The sequence below is a fragment of the Podarcis bocagei genome (genome assembly GCF_964188305.1).
Source record: "Podarcis bocagei genome assembly, chromosome: W".
NCBI classification, from domain to species: domain Eukaryota; kingdom Metazoa; phylum Chordata; class Lepidosauria; order Squamata; family Lacertidae; genus Podarcis; species Podarcis bocagei.
In genome coordinates, this window is record NC_138131.1 from 22,638,777 (window position 1) to 22,655,337 (window position 16,561).

Below are 16,561 nucleotides of genomic sequence, written 5' to 3' on the forward strand. Positions count from 1 at the left end.
CTTTACCAATTGGTACTACGTCTAAACTTAGTGATTCTAAACGGGAACTGCCCGCCAGACGTACCGGGTGATTTTACACACATAAGCTCCTCTGCAAACAGTGTCCTGGATTATATGTTAGTATCTCATGACATTTTCCCCAAATTTTCCCATTTTAAAGTTGAAAATATTCAACTGAGCGACCACCTACCGTTGGTCGCCACAATGACTATAGACTGGACCCCAGATGGAGACAGGCACCCAACACATCTGATTACGAACTCAGTATTGCAAATCAAAAGTGTTAAATGGTCCGAATTACAGGCCCAAAAATACTCAGCATATTTCCAACAAGGGCTAAAACAAGCATATTCAGGCTTAATTGAGGACTACTACGATTATGACCAAACTCTAAGACTATTCTCGAATCTGTCAGAAGATCTATCGTCCTTTTTCTCTGTTCCGACGCATAAAATAAATCGAACACAAAGGAAGATAGGTGCATTGTGGTTCAATAGTGCTTGTAAACAGGCTAGACAACTTCTTGGTAACATCTACAAAGAATATAAAGCAACGGTCCTGCCAAAAGAATATTTCCAAGCAAAATCGGCCTACAAGCAAATTCAAAAGGGAGCTAGACAGGAATGGCAAGTGAATCAATGGCGAGCAATCATAGAAGCCTCATCATTACGGAACTCCAGACAATTTTGGCTCCTGGTAAATAAAAGAACTAAAAGATACCCTTTAACTATTATTCCTGCCCCGGTTTGGGAATCATACTTAAAAAATTATTTTGCCACAACTGACTGTACTGCTAACTCAAGAGATGAATTTCAAGAACAGCTTCCCCTCTGGCCCCCCACTGATCCGGAGGACATCCATGATTTGATCGTTAAACTCAAAACAGGGAAAGCGCCTGGGCCAGACCTGATCCCGGCAGAAGCTATAAAATACCATGCGGACTGGTGGGCTTAAGTCCTGGCGACCATTTTTGATGCCGTTAACAACTCTGGAATGATCCCGGAAGTATGGAAGGACGCTATTATCGTTCCAATCCACAAAAAGGGCTCACCAGACGACCCAGGAAATTATAGAAATATCAGTCTGCTCTCAATAGTGGGGAAACTGTATGCCCGCTTCCTGTTGAACAGACTTACCCAATGGGCCGAAGAGAAAAAATTAATTGGGCCCGAACAAGCTGGATTTCGCCCAAAACAGTCAACAATTAATCATATTCTAATTTTACAGCATCTTGCCTGGAAATATTCCACCCCAAAGGGTGGCCAACTCTGTGTGGCATTCATTGATCTAAAGGCAGCATTCGATAGTATCCCCAGGAACATCCTCTGGGAAAAACTCACCCGCTGGGGCATCGACAGAAGGCTTCTCTGGCTAATAATTAAACTCCATGAGAACTCAGTGGCCAGAGTGAGACTCACTCCGGAGGGCGATCTCACCAATTCAATTCCCATTAACAGAGGTGTCCGACAGGGCTGTATATTGGCTCCATTCCTGTTTAATTTATTCATAAGCGACATGAGGACTCCCCTGACAGAGGCTCACGCACCCCGCCTAGCACTTTATCGTTGCCCTCTGTTAGTATATGCGGATGACGCAGTCATCCTCTCCTTTTCTAGAGTAGGTCTCAGGAGGGCCTTAAAATTTTTTGGATCATATTGTAACACAAATTCCCTTACAATTAATTATGGAAAATCTAAGATCCTAGTTTTCTCAAACAGCCGGAAACTCCATAATTGGAGAATTGATGGGAGAGTCATCGAACCAGTTTATAGATTCCAATACTTGGGAGTTTGGTTACAACATAACCTTAGATGGAAGGCCCATGTAGCTTATGTTACAAACAGAGCCAAAGCTATCTCCTTGGCGATCTTGCGATTCTTCTTCACCGATGGAGCCCTCCACATCCCATCGGCGTTGAAAGTGTTCAAGGCCAAGGTGATCCCGACAATTGCTTATGCCATCTCAACTTGGGGGACTTTTGTCAACCTATCTCACCTACAGGTTATTCAAAATCAGTTTTTAAGAGGGATATTGAAACTGCCCAACTGTGTAAGTAATACAGCGTTACACATGGAACTTAATATTGTATCCCTGGAAAACGCCCTGTGGAAGCACATACTCTGTCACTGGTTATCTCTATGGCACAATCTCCCAAACTTGTATTTGATACAATGTATGTGGAGAGATGATTTCCAGAGCCCATGGGTAAAAAATTTACAACTGAAAATTACGGCAATGGGAATCTCCCCATCTAAATTACTAGAGCAGGACATAGTTCCAGCTAAAAGAACAGTAACCTGTAAACTAGAGGAGATGGACTTGCAGCAGAAAATGGTGTTGGGCAATGGTACCTGCTCACCTCAAAACCTTGGTTTATTACCCCTCTTAAGGCTCCCAAACTATTTGAATTCCTTAACTTCTTCGACTCATAGATATGCCTTTATAAAGGCAAGATTCAACGCCTTCCCATCGAACGTGCTGAGAAATAGATTTTCCAATGGACAGATATCGCTCTTATGTGATTGTAATTGTGGGGCACCGGAATCGTTGCATCACATAATCTTTGATTGTGCTTCTCACTCATCGGCCAGGAGCAAGTTTCTTGATCCATATCTAAAGGGAATCGCCGATGATTGGAATGAAGCCAAACTGAGATATCTACTAAATGATGAAGATCCCCTAAGATCACTCACGGTTGCCAGATTCTTGATCAGCGTCCTATCCCTAAAGAAGAAAAACGGACTCCTGTGTGGCTCGGATGACCCTTTTAAACCATGATATATGTTTTAGGATGTAACTAGGTGATATCACCACTGATGTCTTTTATTAATTTATGAGCAGAAGACGATGTCTATGTTGCAAATTTATTGTAATGTATGTTGTTGGGTCTTTTGCTTATTTTGCTTTGGTTCTTGTCTGTTCTTGTAAGTTTTTAGCTGTTTTAAATTTGGAGGTTTAAGTATATATATGTTGGTGGGAAACTGTCGTGTGACGGGCCAATGGCCGTAATAAATATCAATCAAGAATGGAAATTAAAAGTCCATTGTATAAAATACATTTGAGGGTCACTTGAGCAGGAAGCACGTGAGGCGCAGCAAAACACAGGCCGATAAACAGTAGACAAAGCCCATCTTTCCCAAACATCGCAGGAAAAGGCCAGAATTTACGAAGCGCATGAACCATCACAGCTTTCCTCAATGATGATGCAATTGCCAATATATAATCATAGAACTAGGGAGTTTGAAAGGGCCACGAGGCTCATCTAGGCTTACCCCCTGCAATGTGGGAATCTTTGCCAAAGAGCTTCCCTCTTGTGGCTCATCCCCACAACAGATACTGACTTTGGGTTTTAGTCAAGCAAACAGTCTAATCCAGGCATCCCCAACCTGCGGCCCTCCAGATGTTTTTGTCCTACAACTCCCATGATCCCTACCTCACAGGACCAGTGGTCAGGGATGATGGGAATTGTAGTCCAAAACATCTGAAGGGCCGACGGCTGGGGATGCCTGGTCTAATCTGTCAGTGCCTAAATGATCTCAAGTGTCAGAACAACTTGACTGCCATCAGGAAATTTCCCACCGTCCCATTTCGACTCTCCAGCACCTGATCTGCATCACCAAGCAATCCCAAAATGCCGACAGCTTTGAACCTTGCAAGAAAGATCAAATGTCTCGCCCTGGACTGGACTCGAGGGACGATTCCGACAGATTCCACATGGGAAACGCTCATGTCCCATGTAGCACCAAATCAGTAGTGCATGTGCTTTATAAAAAGCCTTGAGGAGATGATTGTGTTGTTGTTTAGTCGTGTCCAACTCTTCGTGACCCCCTGGACCAGAGCATGCCAGGCACTTCTGTCTTCCACTGCCTCCCGCAGTTTGGTCCAACTCATGCTGGTAGCTTCGAGAACACTGTCCCACCATCTCGTCCTCCGTTGTCCCCTTCTCCTTGTGCCCTCCATCTTTCCCAACACCAGGGTCTTTTCCAGGAAATCCAGGAAATGCTGGGTGAGATCCCATGGACAGTAATACTAAAAGGAAAGGGAGTTCATGATGGCTGGGAGTTTGTTAAGAGGGAGATAGTAAAAGCACAACGTCAGGCAATACCAATGAGACGGAAACATGGAAGGTGCCTAAAGAAGCCAGGGTGGCTATCTAAAGAACTTTTAACTGAGTTAAGATTAAAAAAGGATGTGTACAAAAACTGGAAAAGGGGGGAAACCACCAAAGAGGAATTCAAACAAATAGCCAGCACGTGTAGACACAAAGTCAGAAAAGCTAAAGCACAGAATGAACTCAGGCTGGCTAGAGAGGTTAAAAGCAACAAAAAAGGCTTTTATGGGTATGTTCGTAGCAAAAGGAAGAACAAAGAAACAGTGGGGTCACTCAGAGGAGAAGATGGTGAAATGCAAACAGGGGACACAGAAAGGGCTGAACTCCTCAATGCCTTCTTTGCCTCAGTCTTCTCCGATAAAGAAAACAATGCCCGACCTGAAGAATTTGGAGCAAATGATTCAGCAGAGGAAACACAGCCCAGAATAACTAAGGAGATAGTACAAGAATACTTGGCTAGTTTAGATGTATTCAAGTCTCCAGGGCCAGATGAACTTCCTCCAAGAGTATTAAAAGAACTGGCAGATGTGATCTCAGAACCACTGTCAGTCATCTTTGAGAATTCCTGGAGAACAGGCAAAGTCCCGGCAGACTGGAGGAGGGCAAATGTTGTCCCCATTTTCAAAAAGGGGAAAAGAGAGGACCCAAATAATTATCGCCCAGTCAGTCTGACATCAATACCAGGGAAGATTCTGGAGCAGATCATTAAGCAAACAGTCTGTGAGCACCTAGAAAGGAATGCTGTGATACCAATAGTCAGCATGGATTTCTGAAAAATAAGTCATGTCAGACTAACCTGATCTCCTTTTTTGACAGAATTACAAGCCTGGTAGATGAAGGGAACGCAGTGGATGTAGCCTACCTTGATTTCAGCAAGGCATTTGACAAGGTGCCCCATGATATTCTTGTAAAGAAGCTGGTAAAATGCGGTCTTGACTATGCTACCACTCAGTGGATTTGTAACTGGCTGACTGACCGAACCCAAAGGGTTCTCCTCAATGGTTCCTCTTCATCCTGGAGAAGAGCGACTAGTGGGGTGCCACAGGGTTCTGTCTTGGGCCCGGTCTTATTCAACATCTTTATCAACGACTTGGATGATGGATTCAAGGGCATCCTGATCAAATTTGCAATGACACCAAACTGGGAGGGGTGGCTAACACCCCAGAGGACAGGATCACACTTCAAAACGACCTTGACAGATTAGAGAACTGGGCAAAAACAAACAAGATGAATTTTAACAGGGAGAAATGTAAAGTATTACACTTGGGCAAAAAAAATGAGAGGCACAAAAACAAGATGGGGGACACCTGGCTTGAGAGCAGTACATGTGAAAAGGATCTAGGAGTCTTGGTTGACCATAAACTTGACATGAGCCAACAGTGTGACGCAGCAGCTAAAAAAGCCAATGCAATTCTGGGCTGCATCAATAGGAGTATAGCATCTAGATCAAGGGAAGTAATAGTGCCACTGTATTCTGCTCTGGTCAGACCTCACCTAGAGTATTGTGTCCAGTTCTGGGCACCACAGTTCAAGAAGGACACTGACAAACTGGAACGTGTCCAGAGGAGGGCAACCAAAATGGTCAAAGGCCTGGAAACGATGCCTTATGAGGAACGGCTAAGGGAGCTGGGCATGTTTAGCCTGGAGAAGAGGAGGTTAAGGGGTGATATGATAGCCATGTTCAAATATATAAAAGGATGTCACATAGAGGAGGGAGAAAGGTTGTTTTCTGCTGCTCCAGAGAAGCGGACACGGAGCAATGGATCCAAACTACAAGAAAGAAGATTCCACCTAAACATTAGGAAGAACTTCCTGACAGTAAGAGCTGTTCGACAGTGGAATTTGCTGCCAAGGAGTGTGGTGGAGTCTCCTTCTTTGGAGGTCTTTAAGCAGAGGCTTGACAACCATATGTCAGGAGTGCTCTGATGGTGTTTCCTGCTTGGCAGGGGGTTGGACTCGATGGCCCTTGTGGTCTATTCCAACTCTATGATTCTATGATTCTCTTCTCATGAGGTGGCCAAAGTCTTGGAGCCTCAGCTTCAGGATGTGTCCTTCCAGTGAGCACTCTGGGCTGATTTCCTTCAGAATGGATAGGTTTGATCTTCTTGCAGTCGATGGGACTCTCAAGAGTCTCCTCCAGCATCATAATTCAAAAGCATCAATTCTTCGGCGATCAGCCTTCTTTATGGTCCAGCTCTCACTTCCATACATCACTACTGGAAAAACATAGCTTTTACTATACTGACCTTGTTGGCAAGGTGGTGTCTCTGCTTTTTAAGATGCTGTCTAGGTTTGTCGTGAGATGATTACCCCTCCTTTATTGCCTGTTCCGGGTTGCCCAACCACTACCCCAGAGTCCTCTCTTGGCAGATCAAGAGGAGCAGGTGACGGCAAAGGCGGCTGGGTTTTGAGCTGGGGCAGTCAGAATAAGGTCCACTCTCGATTCAAAACCCTCAAATGTATTTGATATCATTGATTTTTCATTTCTATTCCTTGCAGATCATCTCGTTGTTTTATTGCTACAACCAAGGGCTGATGCAAATTAAGAGGATAATGATGATGATGATGATAATAATAATAATAATAATAATAATAATAATAATAATAATAATAATAATAATAATAATAATAACAACAACAACAACTTTTATTTGTATCCTGCCCTCCCCGTCCGAAACCGGGCTCAGGGAGGCTAACACCAAATATGTAACACTGGTATAAAATCAAGCAATAACGAAATTACCTCCTGAAAACAAGCCAGGATCAAATTCAAATCCAATTAGATGGCTTTCCGCAGGATTAGGGTTGGGAACAGTAAACGCTCATCAGGCCCAACTCTTATATGGGCCTGTGAGAACACTGGGAGGCCTCTTTCATACTAGTCCTTACACAAAAAGAGAAGGGGAGTCAGGTTGAACCAAAGGCCCGGCGGAACAACTCCATCTTACAGGCCCTGCAGAAAGATGTCAGATCCCACAGGGTCCTGATCTCTTGTGGCAGAGAGTTCCACCAGGCCGGGGCCAAGGCTGAAAAGGCCCTGGCCCTGGTCGAGGCCAGCCTAATCTCCCTGAAGCCCAGGACCTCTAACATTTTTTTATTTGCAGACTGTTAGATCCTCCGTGGAGAGGCGGTCCTAGGCTGTATTCATTCGTTTGGCCCAACGTGGGGCTCGTACCCATGACCCCAAGATTCAGAGTCTCAGCGCTCTGCCGCCTGAGCTACTCACACAGCTGCCCTCTTGTGCACCTCACCTCAAATTTGTCCGAATTGTGCATGCCTGGGATTGACTGCATGAGATGGGAGGTGGGGTGGTTCCCAAAGTCAGAGCTCACGTAGCCAACGCGGAGCCGGCCCTCACTGCCTTTCAGGTCCTTGGGGTGCTCGTAAGGCGGCTTGTGGAGCACGTTGATCTAGCAAGGGGATTCAAGAAAGCCGGGTTACGGAAATGACATGGGGGTGGGGGACATGAGGCCACATCTTTGAAGTTGTTCCAATGTTACAAATATACATACCTTTGACTTGACAGCCCAAGAAAGACACGCAGAAAATCTATGCTTTAACCGACTCTCCTCATTCCGCCATTTGAACGAATTTGGGCTCCACCTCCCTCCATGAGCCAAGAAGCAGGAAGTCATGTAGGCAGCAGGAACAGGGCATCCCGCCAGAATTCCCCAAGCCTGAGAGCACATACACGGCACCCCACCGAGGGAGGGACCAAGGGGGCAACCATAGACATCTGCCAAGGCAGTTTAGCAAGGCAGGTGTTCTGAATGCCCATCTCCAGACAAGTCCAGTGGGAAAGGACGTGTCAAGAGTTTTATTGTTCTTTCAGTGATGGAGATTTAAGGGGTCTGATAAAGGGACCTCATAGTGAATGCATAACCCTTGTATACCCCTCCTCATTTGTGATGTGCTAGTGATGTAGTGATGATGTATCAACGATGCTGCTTGAAGTGTATTCTGGGGGGAAGAAGGAAGTTTTAAAAGTTGACATTGCCCCATGCTCGGGGTTCTTACTCCTGGGCAGACCTGTGGTGCAACAGTAAGAATCATGGTCTACTGACCACTGTTTTGCTCCAAATTACCGGACTGGGACTTCCTCCTTTTACTGACAGCATGGACCCATGGGGGACAAGTGCCCCGGTGAGCTAGGCTGTCAAGGAGTCACTCACCCTGGAATTTTTTCGCTTAACAGCCATTGGCGCCAATACAGAGCAGGCTTCCTAAACCTTGGCCCTCCAGCTGTTTTCAAACTACAGTGCCCATCATCCCTGACCACTAGACCTGCTAGCTAGGGACCATGGAGCTGTAGGCCAAAAGCATCAGGAGGGCCAAGGTTGAGGAAGCCTGATAGAGAGCTCTACCTCTCTTTCAAATCAGAGCCGGCAAAGGCGGTGGAGTTCCTGCGCGGGTGCCTCGAGGCGGTTGGAGGATGGATGGCAGCTAACTGGTTGAGGTTGAATCCTGACAAGACTGAAGTTCTGTGGTGTGTGGGTGGGTGGGGGGGACTCCCTGGTCCTGAACGGGGCAACTGTGCCCCTGAAGGACCAGCTGCACAGTCTGGGGGTCATTTTGGACCCATGGAGGCACAGGTCTGTTCTGTGTCCAGGGCAGCTCTATCTGGGATGCAGGATAAGACCCTCCCTGCCCACGGACTCTCTTGCCAGAGTGGCGCATGCTCTTGTTATCTCCAGCTTGGACGACTGCAATGCGCTCTATGTGGGGCTACCTTACTGCAATTAATCCAGAATGTGGTAGCCAGACTGGGGGCCGTGAACAGCCGCAGAGACCACATAACACCAGTCTTGAAAGACCTGCATTGACTCCCAGTACGTTTCCGGGCACAATTCAAAGTGTTGGTGCTGACCTTGAAAGCCCTAAACAGCCCAGCAGATGAAACTTTCCTCTGGTTGTCAATATTAAGAGGATGCCAGCAAGATCAAACCTTTCTGTAAAATAAAGGATTTAAATCCAGTCTGACTGAGACCACATACCACCGGTCCCAAGAGATCTGCTTTGGCTCCCAGTACGTTTCCAAGCACAATTCATAGTGTCGGTGCTGACCTTGAAAGCCCTCAATGGCCTCGGCCCAGTAGACCTGAAGGAGCATCTCCACCCCGGACACCGGGGTCCCTCTCCCGAGGGCCTTCTGGCGCTTCCCTCCCTGCAAGAAGCCAAGTTACAGGGAAGCAGGCAGAGGGCCTTCTCGTGGTGACGGCCGCCCTGTGGAACGCCCTTCCATCAGATGTCAAAGAAATAAGCAATTATCTCACTTTTAAAAGACATCTGAAGGCAGCCCTGTTTAGGGAAGTTTTTAAATATTTAATGCTGCCTTGTGTTTTTAATATTTGGTTGGCAGCCACCCAGAGTGGCTGAGGATACCCAGACAGATGGGCAGGGTAGAAATAATAAATTATTATATATTATTATATATCCAAAGCCAACATGAAAGCATTCAAACTCTGACGGAACGGAGCGGCGCACACCCCTTCACAGCATAGACCCACCTTGTCCAGGCAAAGGTTCCCATGTCTCTCGGCAATAGCCTTTCGGAAGCCGTGAGACAGTGGATACAGCATGCTGTGATGCGGGTGCACCGAAGGGAGCCGGTTCTTCTCCAGCTGGTCAGCCACAATACTGACAAGCTTCTTCATTCTCTCGTCGTAATCGGTCCAATCACAGACGATCTGAAAGGGGGCAAAGAAAACCAGGGTTCTAGATTCAGGTAGGTAGCCGTATTGGTCTGATGAAGTCAATATATATATAAAAATTGTCCAGTAGTGCCTTAGAGACCAACAAAGTTTGTTCTTGGTATAAGCCAGGCACCCCAAGCCTTCGGCCCTCCAGATGTTTTAGACTACAATTCCCATCATCCCCGACCACTGGTCCTGTTAGCTAGGGATCATGGGAGTTGTAGGCCAAAACATCGGGGGGGGGGCGCAGGTTGGGGATGCCTGATATAAGCTTTTGTGTGCATGCACACTTCTTCAGATACACTGAAGCGGAAGTCCCCAGACCCTGATATACAGAGGGAGAAGTCCCCAGACCCTGCTATATAAGAGTAAGGAGAAGCCCCCAGACCCTGATATATAGTGGGAGGGTGAGTTGGGGTTTTTCTCCGAAGGGTAGTAGGAGTCAATGGGTATGGTCCACCTGCTGGCAACTGTGAATGACTGAAAAAACAAGGGATGGTACGCAGATGACCTGAAATAGTTTTAGGATATGTAATGAGACACAGTCGTCCACAGGTTGACCATACCGATTGAGTCCTACTACCGTTCAGAGAAATACCCCGCCCCACCCTCCCTCTAAATATCAGGGTGTGGGGACTTCCGCTTCAGTGTATCTGAATAAGTCTGCCTGCACATGAAAGCTTAGACACAGAACAAACTGAGTTGGTCTCTAAAGTGACATTGGACAATTCCTGAATTAGGTGACGCTTTTACCATTACCGTGGTACCTTGGGACTCAAACGCCTCGGTTCCCAAATGCCGGAAACCCTGGGAGTGTTGGCCCTTAAAACTCTGCCTCACCTGCAAACAGTGCGCCAGGTTGCAGTAAGCGTCAGGAAAATCCGGCTTCAGTTTCAAGGCGGTGCGATACGAAGCAATTGCCTCTGGGATGTTTCCGGAATCCTAGAAAGGGAGGGATATTTCAGCAATTGCCACTAGCTTTTTTCTCAACCATCAAAACCAAAGATGAAGAACAGACAGAAGGCACGATGATCCACACCTGGTAGACTTATAAAGTAACATTCAACAATCATTGGAATAGAACAGGGGTCGGCAAACTTTTTCAGCAGGGGGCCGTCCACTGTCCCTTAGACCTTGTGGGGGCCAGACTAGATTTTGGGGAGGGGGAAAAAGGAACGCATTCCTATGTCCCACAAATAACCCAGAGGTGCATTTTAAATAAAAGGACACATTATACTCGTGTCAAAACATGCCGACTCCCGGCTAGATTGAGAAGGCCATGGGGCCGTAGTTTGCCTCCCCATGCTATAGAATAATATTGAGTATCAGCATGTAAAAATTCAATAGAAACCTACTCTTAACAATTACAATAAATTGTAATTAATCGTACAATAAATGAATATTACAATGAATGATTATTGTAATTGATCATAGAATAAATGTTACAATAAATGGTTATAAAACAATGGCAAGTCACAGTGTCTACAATAGCCGCAGCGAGAATCTTAACAGACAAAGGATGGAAAGGAGAATCCCATCCCTACTAAGTTGGCGTAGCTAGCAAAAAGGCTAAAATACGCAGAATTAGCAAGATTATAATACAGGCAGAATTACGAGAGGTTTTGGAAGAAACATTTCATAGAGAACAGGACACTTGCAGAGTACAGTGGTACCTCTGGATGTGAATGGGATCCGTTCCGGAGCCCCGTTCGCATCCTGAAGCAAATGCAACCCGCATCTGCACGTCGCAATTCGCCGCTTCTGCGCATGACATCATTTTGAGGGTCTGTGCATGCGGCGAAACCCGCAAGTAACGTGCTCCGTTACTTCTGGGTCACTGCGGAGCGCAACCCAAAAATATTCATCCTGAAGCATATTTAACCCGAGATAGGACTGTATTGTCTAAATTTACAGGGGTGCCCAAATTTTCCCAAAGAGGGCCAGATTTGACATGAGGGCGGGGCAAATTTGTTGAGCTGTTTTAGGATTTAACCCCAAGGTTGTTGAGCTCTTTTTAGGATTGAAGTTGTTGAGCATTGGGGGGGGGGGGGTTGCCCCAGTAAGTAAACCAGGTTACGCTCCCCGGCCACACGCTGGACATGTGTGGTCTAAAAAAAAATGTTGGGAAAATTTAAATTCTTTGGCAGGTGTGGATTGACAAAGGACAGCAGGAAATATGACAAAACCAATGCATTTTGAGATCTAGGAGAGACGAGCAAAAGGGCGCCATCGGAAATGTGACGTAGGGGTGATTGGAAGTCACAATGAGATTTTTTGGGTGTGGAACTCCACCATACTTTCCGTCTATATAAGCCACCCTCTATTTGGGGGGGCTCAAATTTAAGAAAATGAGCCATTCACCCACCCAATCACCCGTATAAGACCTCCCCCCCCCATTTTTATTTCAAAGTAAAAATAGCAATTTTTTCATTTTCCTTTAAAAAAAATTATTTACAAACAAACACATAGACACAAAACAAAATTCATATTACCCTACCACCCAAAATTTCAGACATTAAAACCACCCTTGTGGCTTCCCTCCACCGCCCCTCACCCTCCTATATAATATTTCACATTGCCATTTTTATTTCCCCCCTATTTATTTATTTATTTTTGATTTCATTTTACATGCTAGTTGCCGTACATTTTCAACACTATACATTACATATATGGATTCCCCACATCTAACCCTATACACAACTCAGCATTTACCCAAATACCCACGTGACTTCCTTCACTCACATTCACATTGCAATTTTTATCTAAATTTATATTTCTTAACTCTTTTAACTTACTATTTATTATTATTATAAACCAGATTTACAAACATTAAACCAAACATATCAACATGTTAGTTTTTGAGCAGTACTTGAACACATAATCTTCAAACCATTTCCATTATATTTTTATTTTCCAGTTTGATTGGTACCTTATTACTGCACTTGACCTTGCCAGTTCTATAAATTCAATTAGTTTCTTTATCCAGTCATCCTTTGTGGGTATATATTTCCTGTTCCAGTTTTGTGCAAGGAGTAGCCTTGCTGCAGCTGTCGCGTATAAGAATAATATCTTCCCATCTTGTGGTATTTCTTTACCTCTTATACTCAGTAAATATGCCTCTGGTTTTCCCCTCTAAATTAATTCTGATCATCTTTTTTATTTCCTCATGAATTTTTTTAACGTTTCTGTAGCCCCACCATAAACGTATCGGCGTGCCCTCTGCCTCCTCACACTTCCAGCATAAATTCCAATTCTCCCCTTTTTCTTTTTGTGCCCCATCTCGGTTTGGGACGGCTTTTGCCAGTTGTTTTCCTTTTGTAAAAACTAAGATTCCCCTGCTGCCCCCCCCCCCCAGTTTTTTTTTTTTAAATAGATTTAGCAGAGACACAAAGCTTACCTTATGGATGGAAGCGAGGTTGCTGTGGGCATCGGCAAACGCAGGATTTATCTGGATTGCTCTTGTGTAGCATTGCAGAGCTCCCTGGACGTCTTGCATTTCCTTCAAGGTGTTCCCCATGTTGGAATAGGCGTCTGCAAAAGTGGGGCTGATTCTGACATGGAGGGCGAGAGAAAAAGTGCCATTTTGGTACAAAAATACTCTGAAGTTACGCTGGAAATGTAAGGGTCAAGAAGGCTCTTTCTATCCTATACGGTGGTCTTTAGGGCAGTTCATTAAAAAAAACTTTTTTAAAAAATGCCTTCTCCAAAGCCTTCACAAAATAGGAAAACGTCCAAGAAAACAGCTATTTTCATGGAGGGTTGAGATATTAACTGATATGCACAAAATTTCAGATATAGCTATATAATCCCTAGTGTAGTAAGATAAGACCTTGGGAGCAGGCATCTTCAAAAAAGTGTTTTTTATGAACCACCCTAGTGGTCATGTGAGACAGTGAGACCTTGGTTCTCAAATGTGTTTTATACAGGTTTCTTTATACAGAAGGTTTTTTATACAGAAAGGTTCAGCATTGTGGCATCCTCTTCATACGGACAAGCAGCACTTTCCTTTTGGGAAATTCCATGCTCCTCAATTCTGGCAATTATTAATCACTCTCAATTCCACCCTAATAATTGCCACCTGCCCGGATTTTAACTTGTCTGAATTAATTTTTATTTGAATTACTTGATGTCTGCTTTTAGGCTCGTTGTGTTGTTTTTATGATGTTAGCTGCTCTGAGCCCAGCCTTGGCCGGCGAGGGTGGGATACAAACAAAAACAAATTATTATTATTATTATTACTACTACTCAAACGCTTTGGTTCCCAAATGCCGAAAACCCAGAAAAAGTGTTCCAGTTTCCAGGCGTTTTTCGGAAGCCAAACATCAAATTTGGCTGTCAGCTATTCTTTCTGGGGCGCCTTCTTGGACTTTGTTGGTCAGCCGCGGTCCCCGCTGATTGATTTGCGACTCTCAATTAGCGATTTATGGCCGCCCGGCACACTTCCTTTTGCGCAGCTCTCAGTCACGCCTCAGCAGAGTTTCACACAGCGGTGTAAAACTGTCAAGTATCTTGGCTCAGCTTCCAGACAAACACACACAGTACCGGTTTGTCTATTTACAGTTGTTTATTCCAACAAATCTCCGGAAGAACCAGGACTGCTTGCAGCCATTATAGGACTGCTCTTTTCCCCTCACAGCATAGAGTGAGAATGACAAACTCCTCCCAAGCTCCTCCCAAGCTTCCAAAACTGACGTCAGAATGCTGAGGCATCATGGGAACAACTTAACCTGTTAAGTTCCACATCCCACACCCCCTCTTGCCGAACCATTCTGACAAGACCTTTTTGAGCTCAACACCTTTCCCTTTGCCTTGTGCCCCTTCCCGGCATCTTTCCCAGGCACCTGTTGAACCCCTTCAACATTCCCAGAATCACACTGTGCGACACTTTCCCACGCACCCGTGACCTGAAACCCCTCTGACCCACTTGGGCCAGCAGTTGTGTCTTCTCCGTCAGACTTTGCCCCCTCTGACTTGACAACCCGTCCGTGAGCTTTCTCCATTACGCTTACCGGAGATGAAGCCTCACACCTGGACATTCCTTTCACAACCCTTGGAGATGCCCAAACCTGCCCTGACCCCTGACCCTGGACCTGGTCCCCATCACCGGGTTCTGAACCCTGATCCTGGACCTGGTCCCCATCACCGGGATCAGCCTCTGCCTCCCTCTCCTCCCCTTGAGGAGACTTTGCACCCGTCACCTGGTGACGTATTCCCTTTTCCTTGAAAGACTCCTCCAGAGCAGACCCAGTAAACTGTGACCCTCGGTCGCTCTTGAACCCTTGCACCCTGGTGGAGAACCTTCGTTCCACCTCTGCAACCCAATCCTGGATCAGTTGCGCCACCTCCCCCTGTGATTTGAGAGAGAAACACCAGCCAACCTGGCTGTGGTCATCTGTCAGCGACAGCACATACCTGGCCCCACCCAGACTCTCACACCTCATGGGTCCTGACAGATCTGTGTGAACAAGCTCAAAGGGCTCTTTGGCTACCCTCCCAAACCCGGGAAAACCAAGTACCTTTGCACCTTTGCATGCCCTGCACCCTTGGGACCTCCTCCCACATTTCCGGAGTTCGCACCCTTTTGTGCACCTGTGCAACTTTTGAACATGACTGGGAACCTTAGCACACTGCACCTGTGCTTTTCCAGCATTCCCACCACCCTCCAGAGGTGACTCCAGAACAAAGAGATTGTTCTCCCTCTGCACGTTGACCAGTTGTCTCCCTCCTCTGAAAATGGAACAGGTGTCATTTTCAAAGCAAACATTGTATCCCTGCTTCATTAGAGCTGATACAGATAATAGACAACAATTCAGTCCCGGCACAACGTAGACCTCTAGCTCCTCCTGTAAAGGAGAGAAAAACACGTTAGCCACACCACAGACTGATTTTTGTGTTCCATCTGCGAACATAACAGTCATTCCAGTTGAAACAGCCCTGCAGTTCCGCATTTCGCCAGCAGGTTCGCTTATCAGGTGACGACTGACAGTAGTATCCAAAACCCAGCGCGTCACCGTGTCCTGGCTGGAGTTGTTCTTCACAGTTGCCATAGAAGCAGTGATAAGAAAACAACCCTCCCCAGTGTCTGAGCCACGTCCTTCCCTTGCGTTCCCACGCTGGCCTCCTCTTCCAGACTGATTCCCATGGGAACTCAGCTGGTTGACCTTGGCAAACTTGGCAACATCCTGTCTTGCCTCTCTGCTCCGGTGGGGGCAACTGCCACGCAGATGTTGAACTCCAGTGGAAAAACACTGCCCGGGGCTCCTCCCAGCTGGCCTCCTTCTCCTTCTTCTTCCGGAAAAGCACTCCTTGCCAGCTTTGCCCCCTCTGAACCGCCATCTCATTCCAGCAGGCTTCTTGAACTTGCCTTTGGAATCCTTCGCCCCCCCGACCTGCTCACCAGCGCTCCTTGAGGCTAAAACATCAGGAACAGGGGCTACAGCCATCTCTAGGCTTTTGTATTCCTTCCCCAGGGCTCTGGCCTCCTGCTGAAGCTTCACAGCAAACACAGCAGTACATCCCCAGACAGCCCTTGCTGACTTCACGTCCTTGCCCAACTTCTTAGAGTGAGCTTTCCAGACGGAATGTCCTCCAAGACCTGGCTGCCTGCCATTGTCTTCCGTTCTCCCAAGGGTCCCCAAGCTTACTCACAGCTTATCCAGCACCCCGTCCGGAGAGACGATTTCCTGCTGCTCTCGAACTCCGCAGCAACACAGCACAGGCAAACCTTTGCGTCTTTCAACTAGCCGCTTGCCTCAAA

The 16,561-nt window shown here is 46.2% G+C and overlaps 1 protein-coding gene across 1 annotated transcript in view; it reads right to left on the bottom strand.

The window, feature by feature from the left end:
- Window positions 1-7,290: 7,290 nt before the first annotated feature.
- LOC308577852 (uncharacterized protein) overlaps window positions 7,291-16,561 on the bottom strand; it is a gene marked incomplete at its 5' end in the record, with an annotated part of 52,263 nt that continues 42,992 nt past the window's right edge. Inside the window, 4 exons of the mRNA XM_081178251.1 lie at window positions 7,291-7,521; window positions 9,619-9,798; window positions 10,645-10,746; window positions 13,202-13,355. Coding sequence (XP_081034377.1) covers window positions 7,330-7,521; window positions 9,619-9,798; window positions 10,645-10,746; window positions 13,202-13,355 — 628 coding nt within the window. The remainder of the gene's footprint in view (window positions 7,522-9,618; window positions 9,799-10,644; window positions 10,747-13,201; window positions 13,356-16,561) is intronic.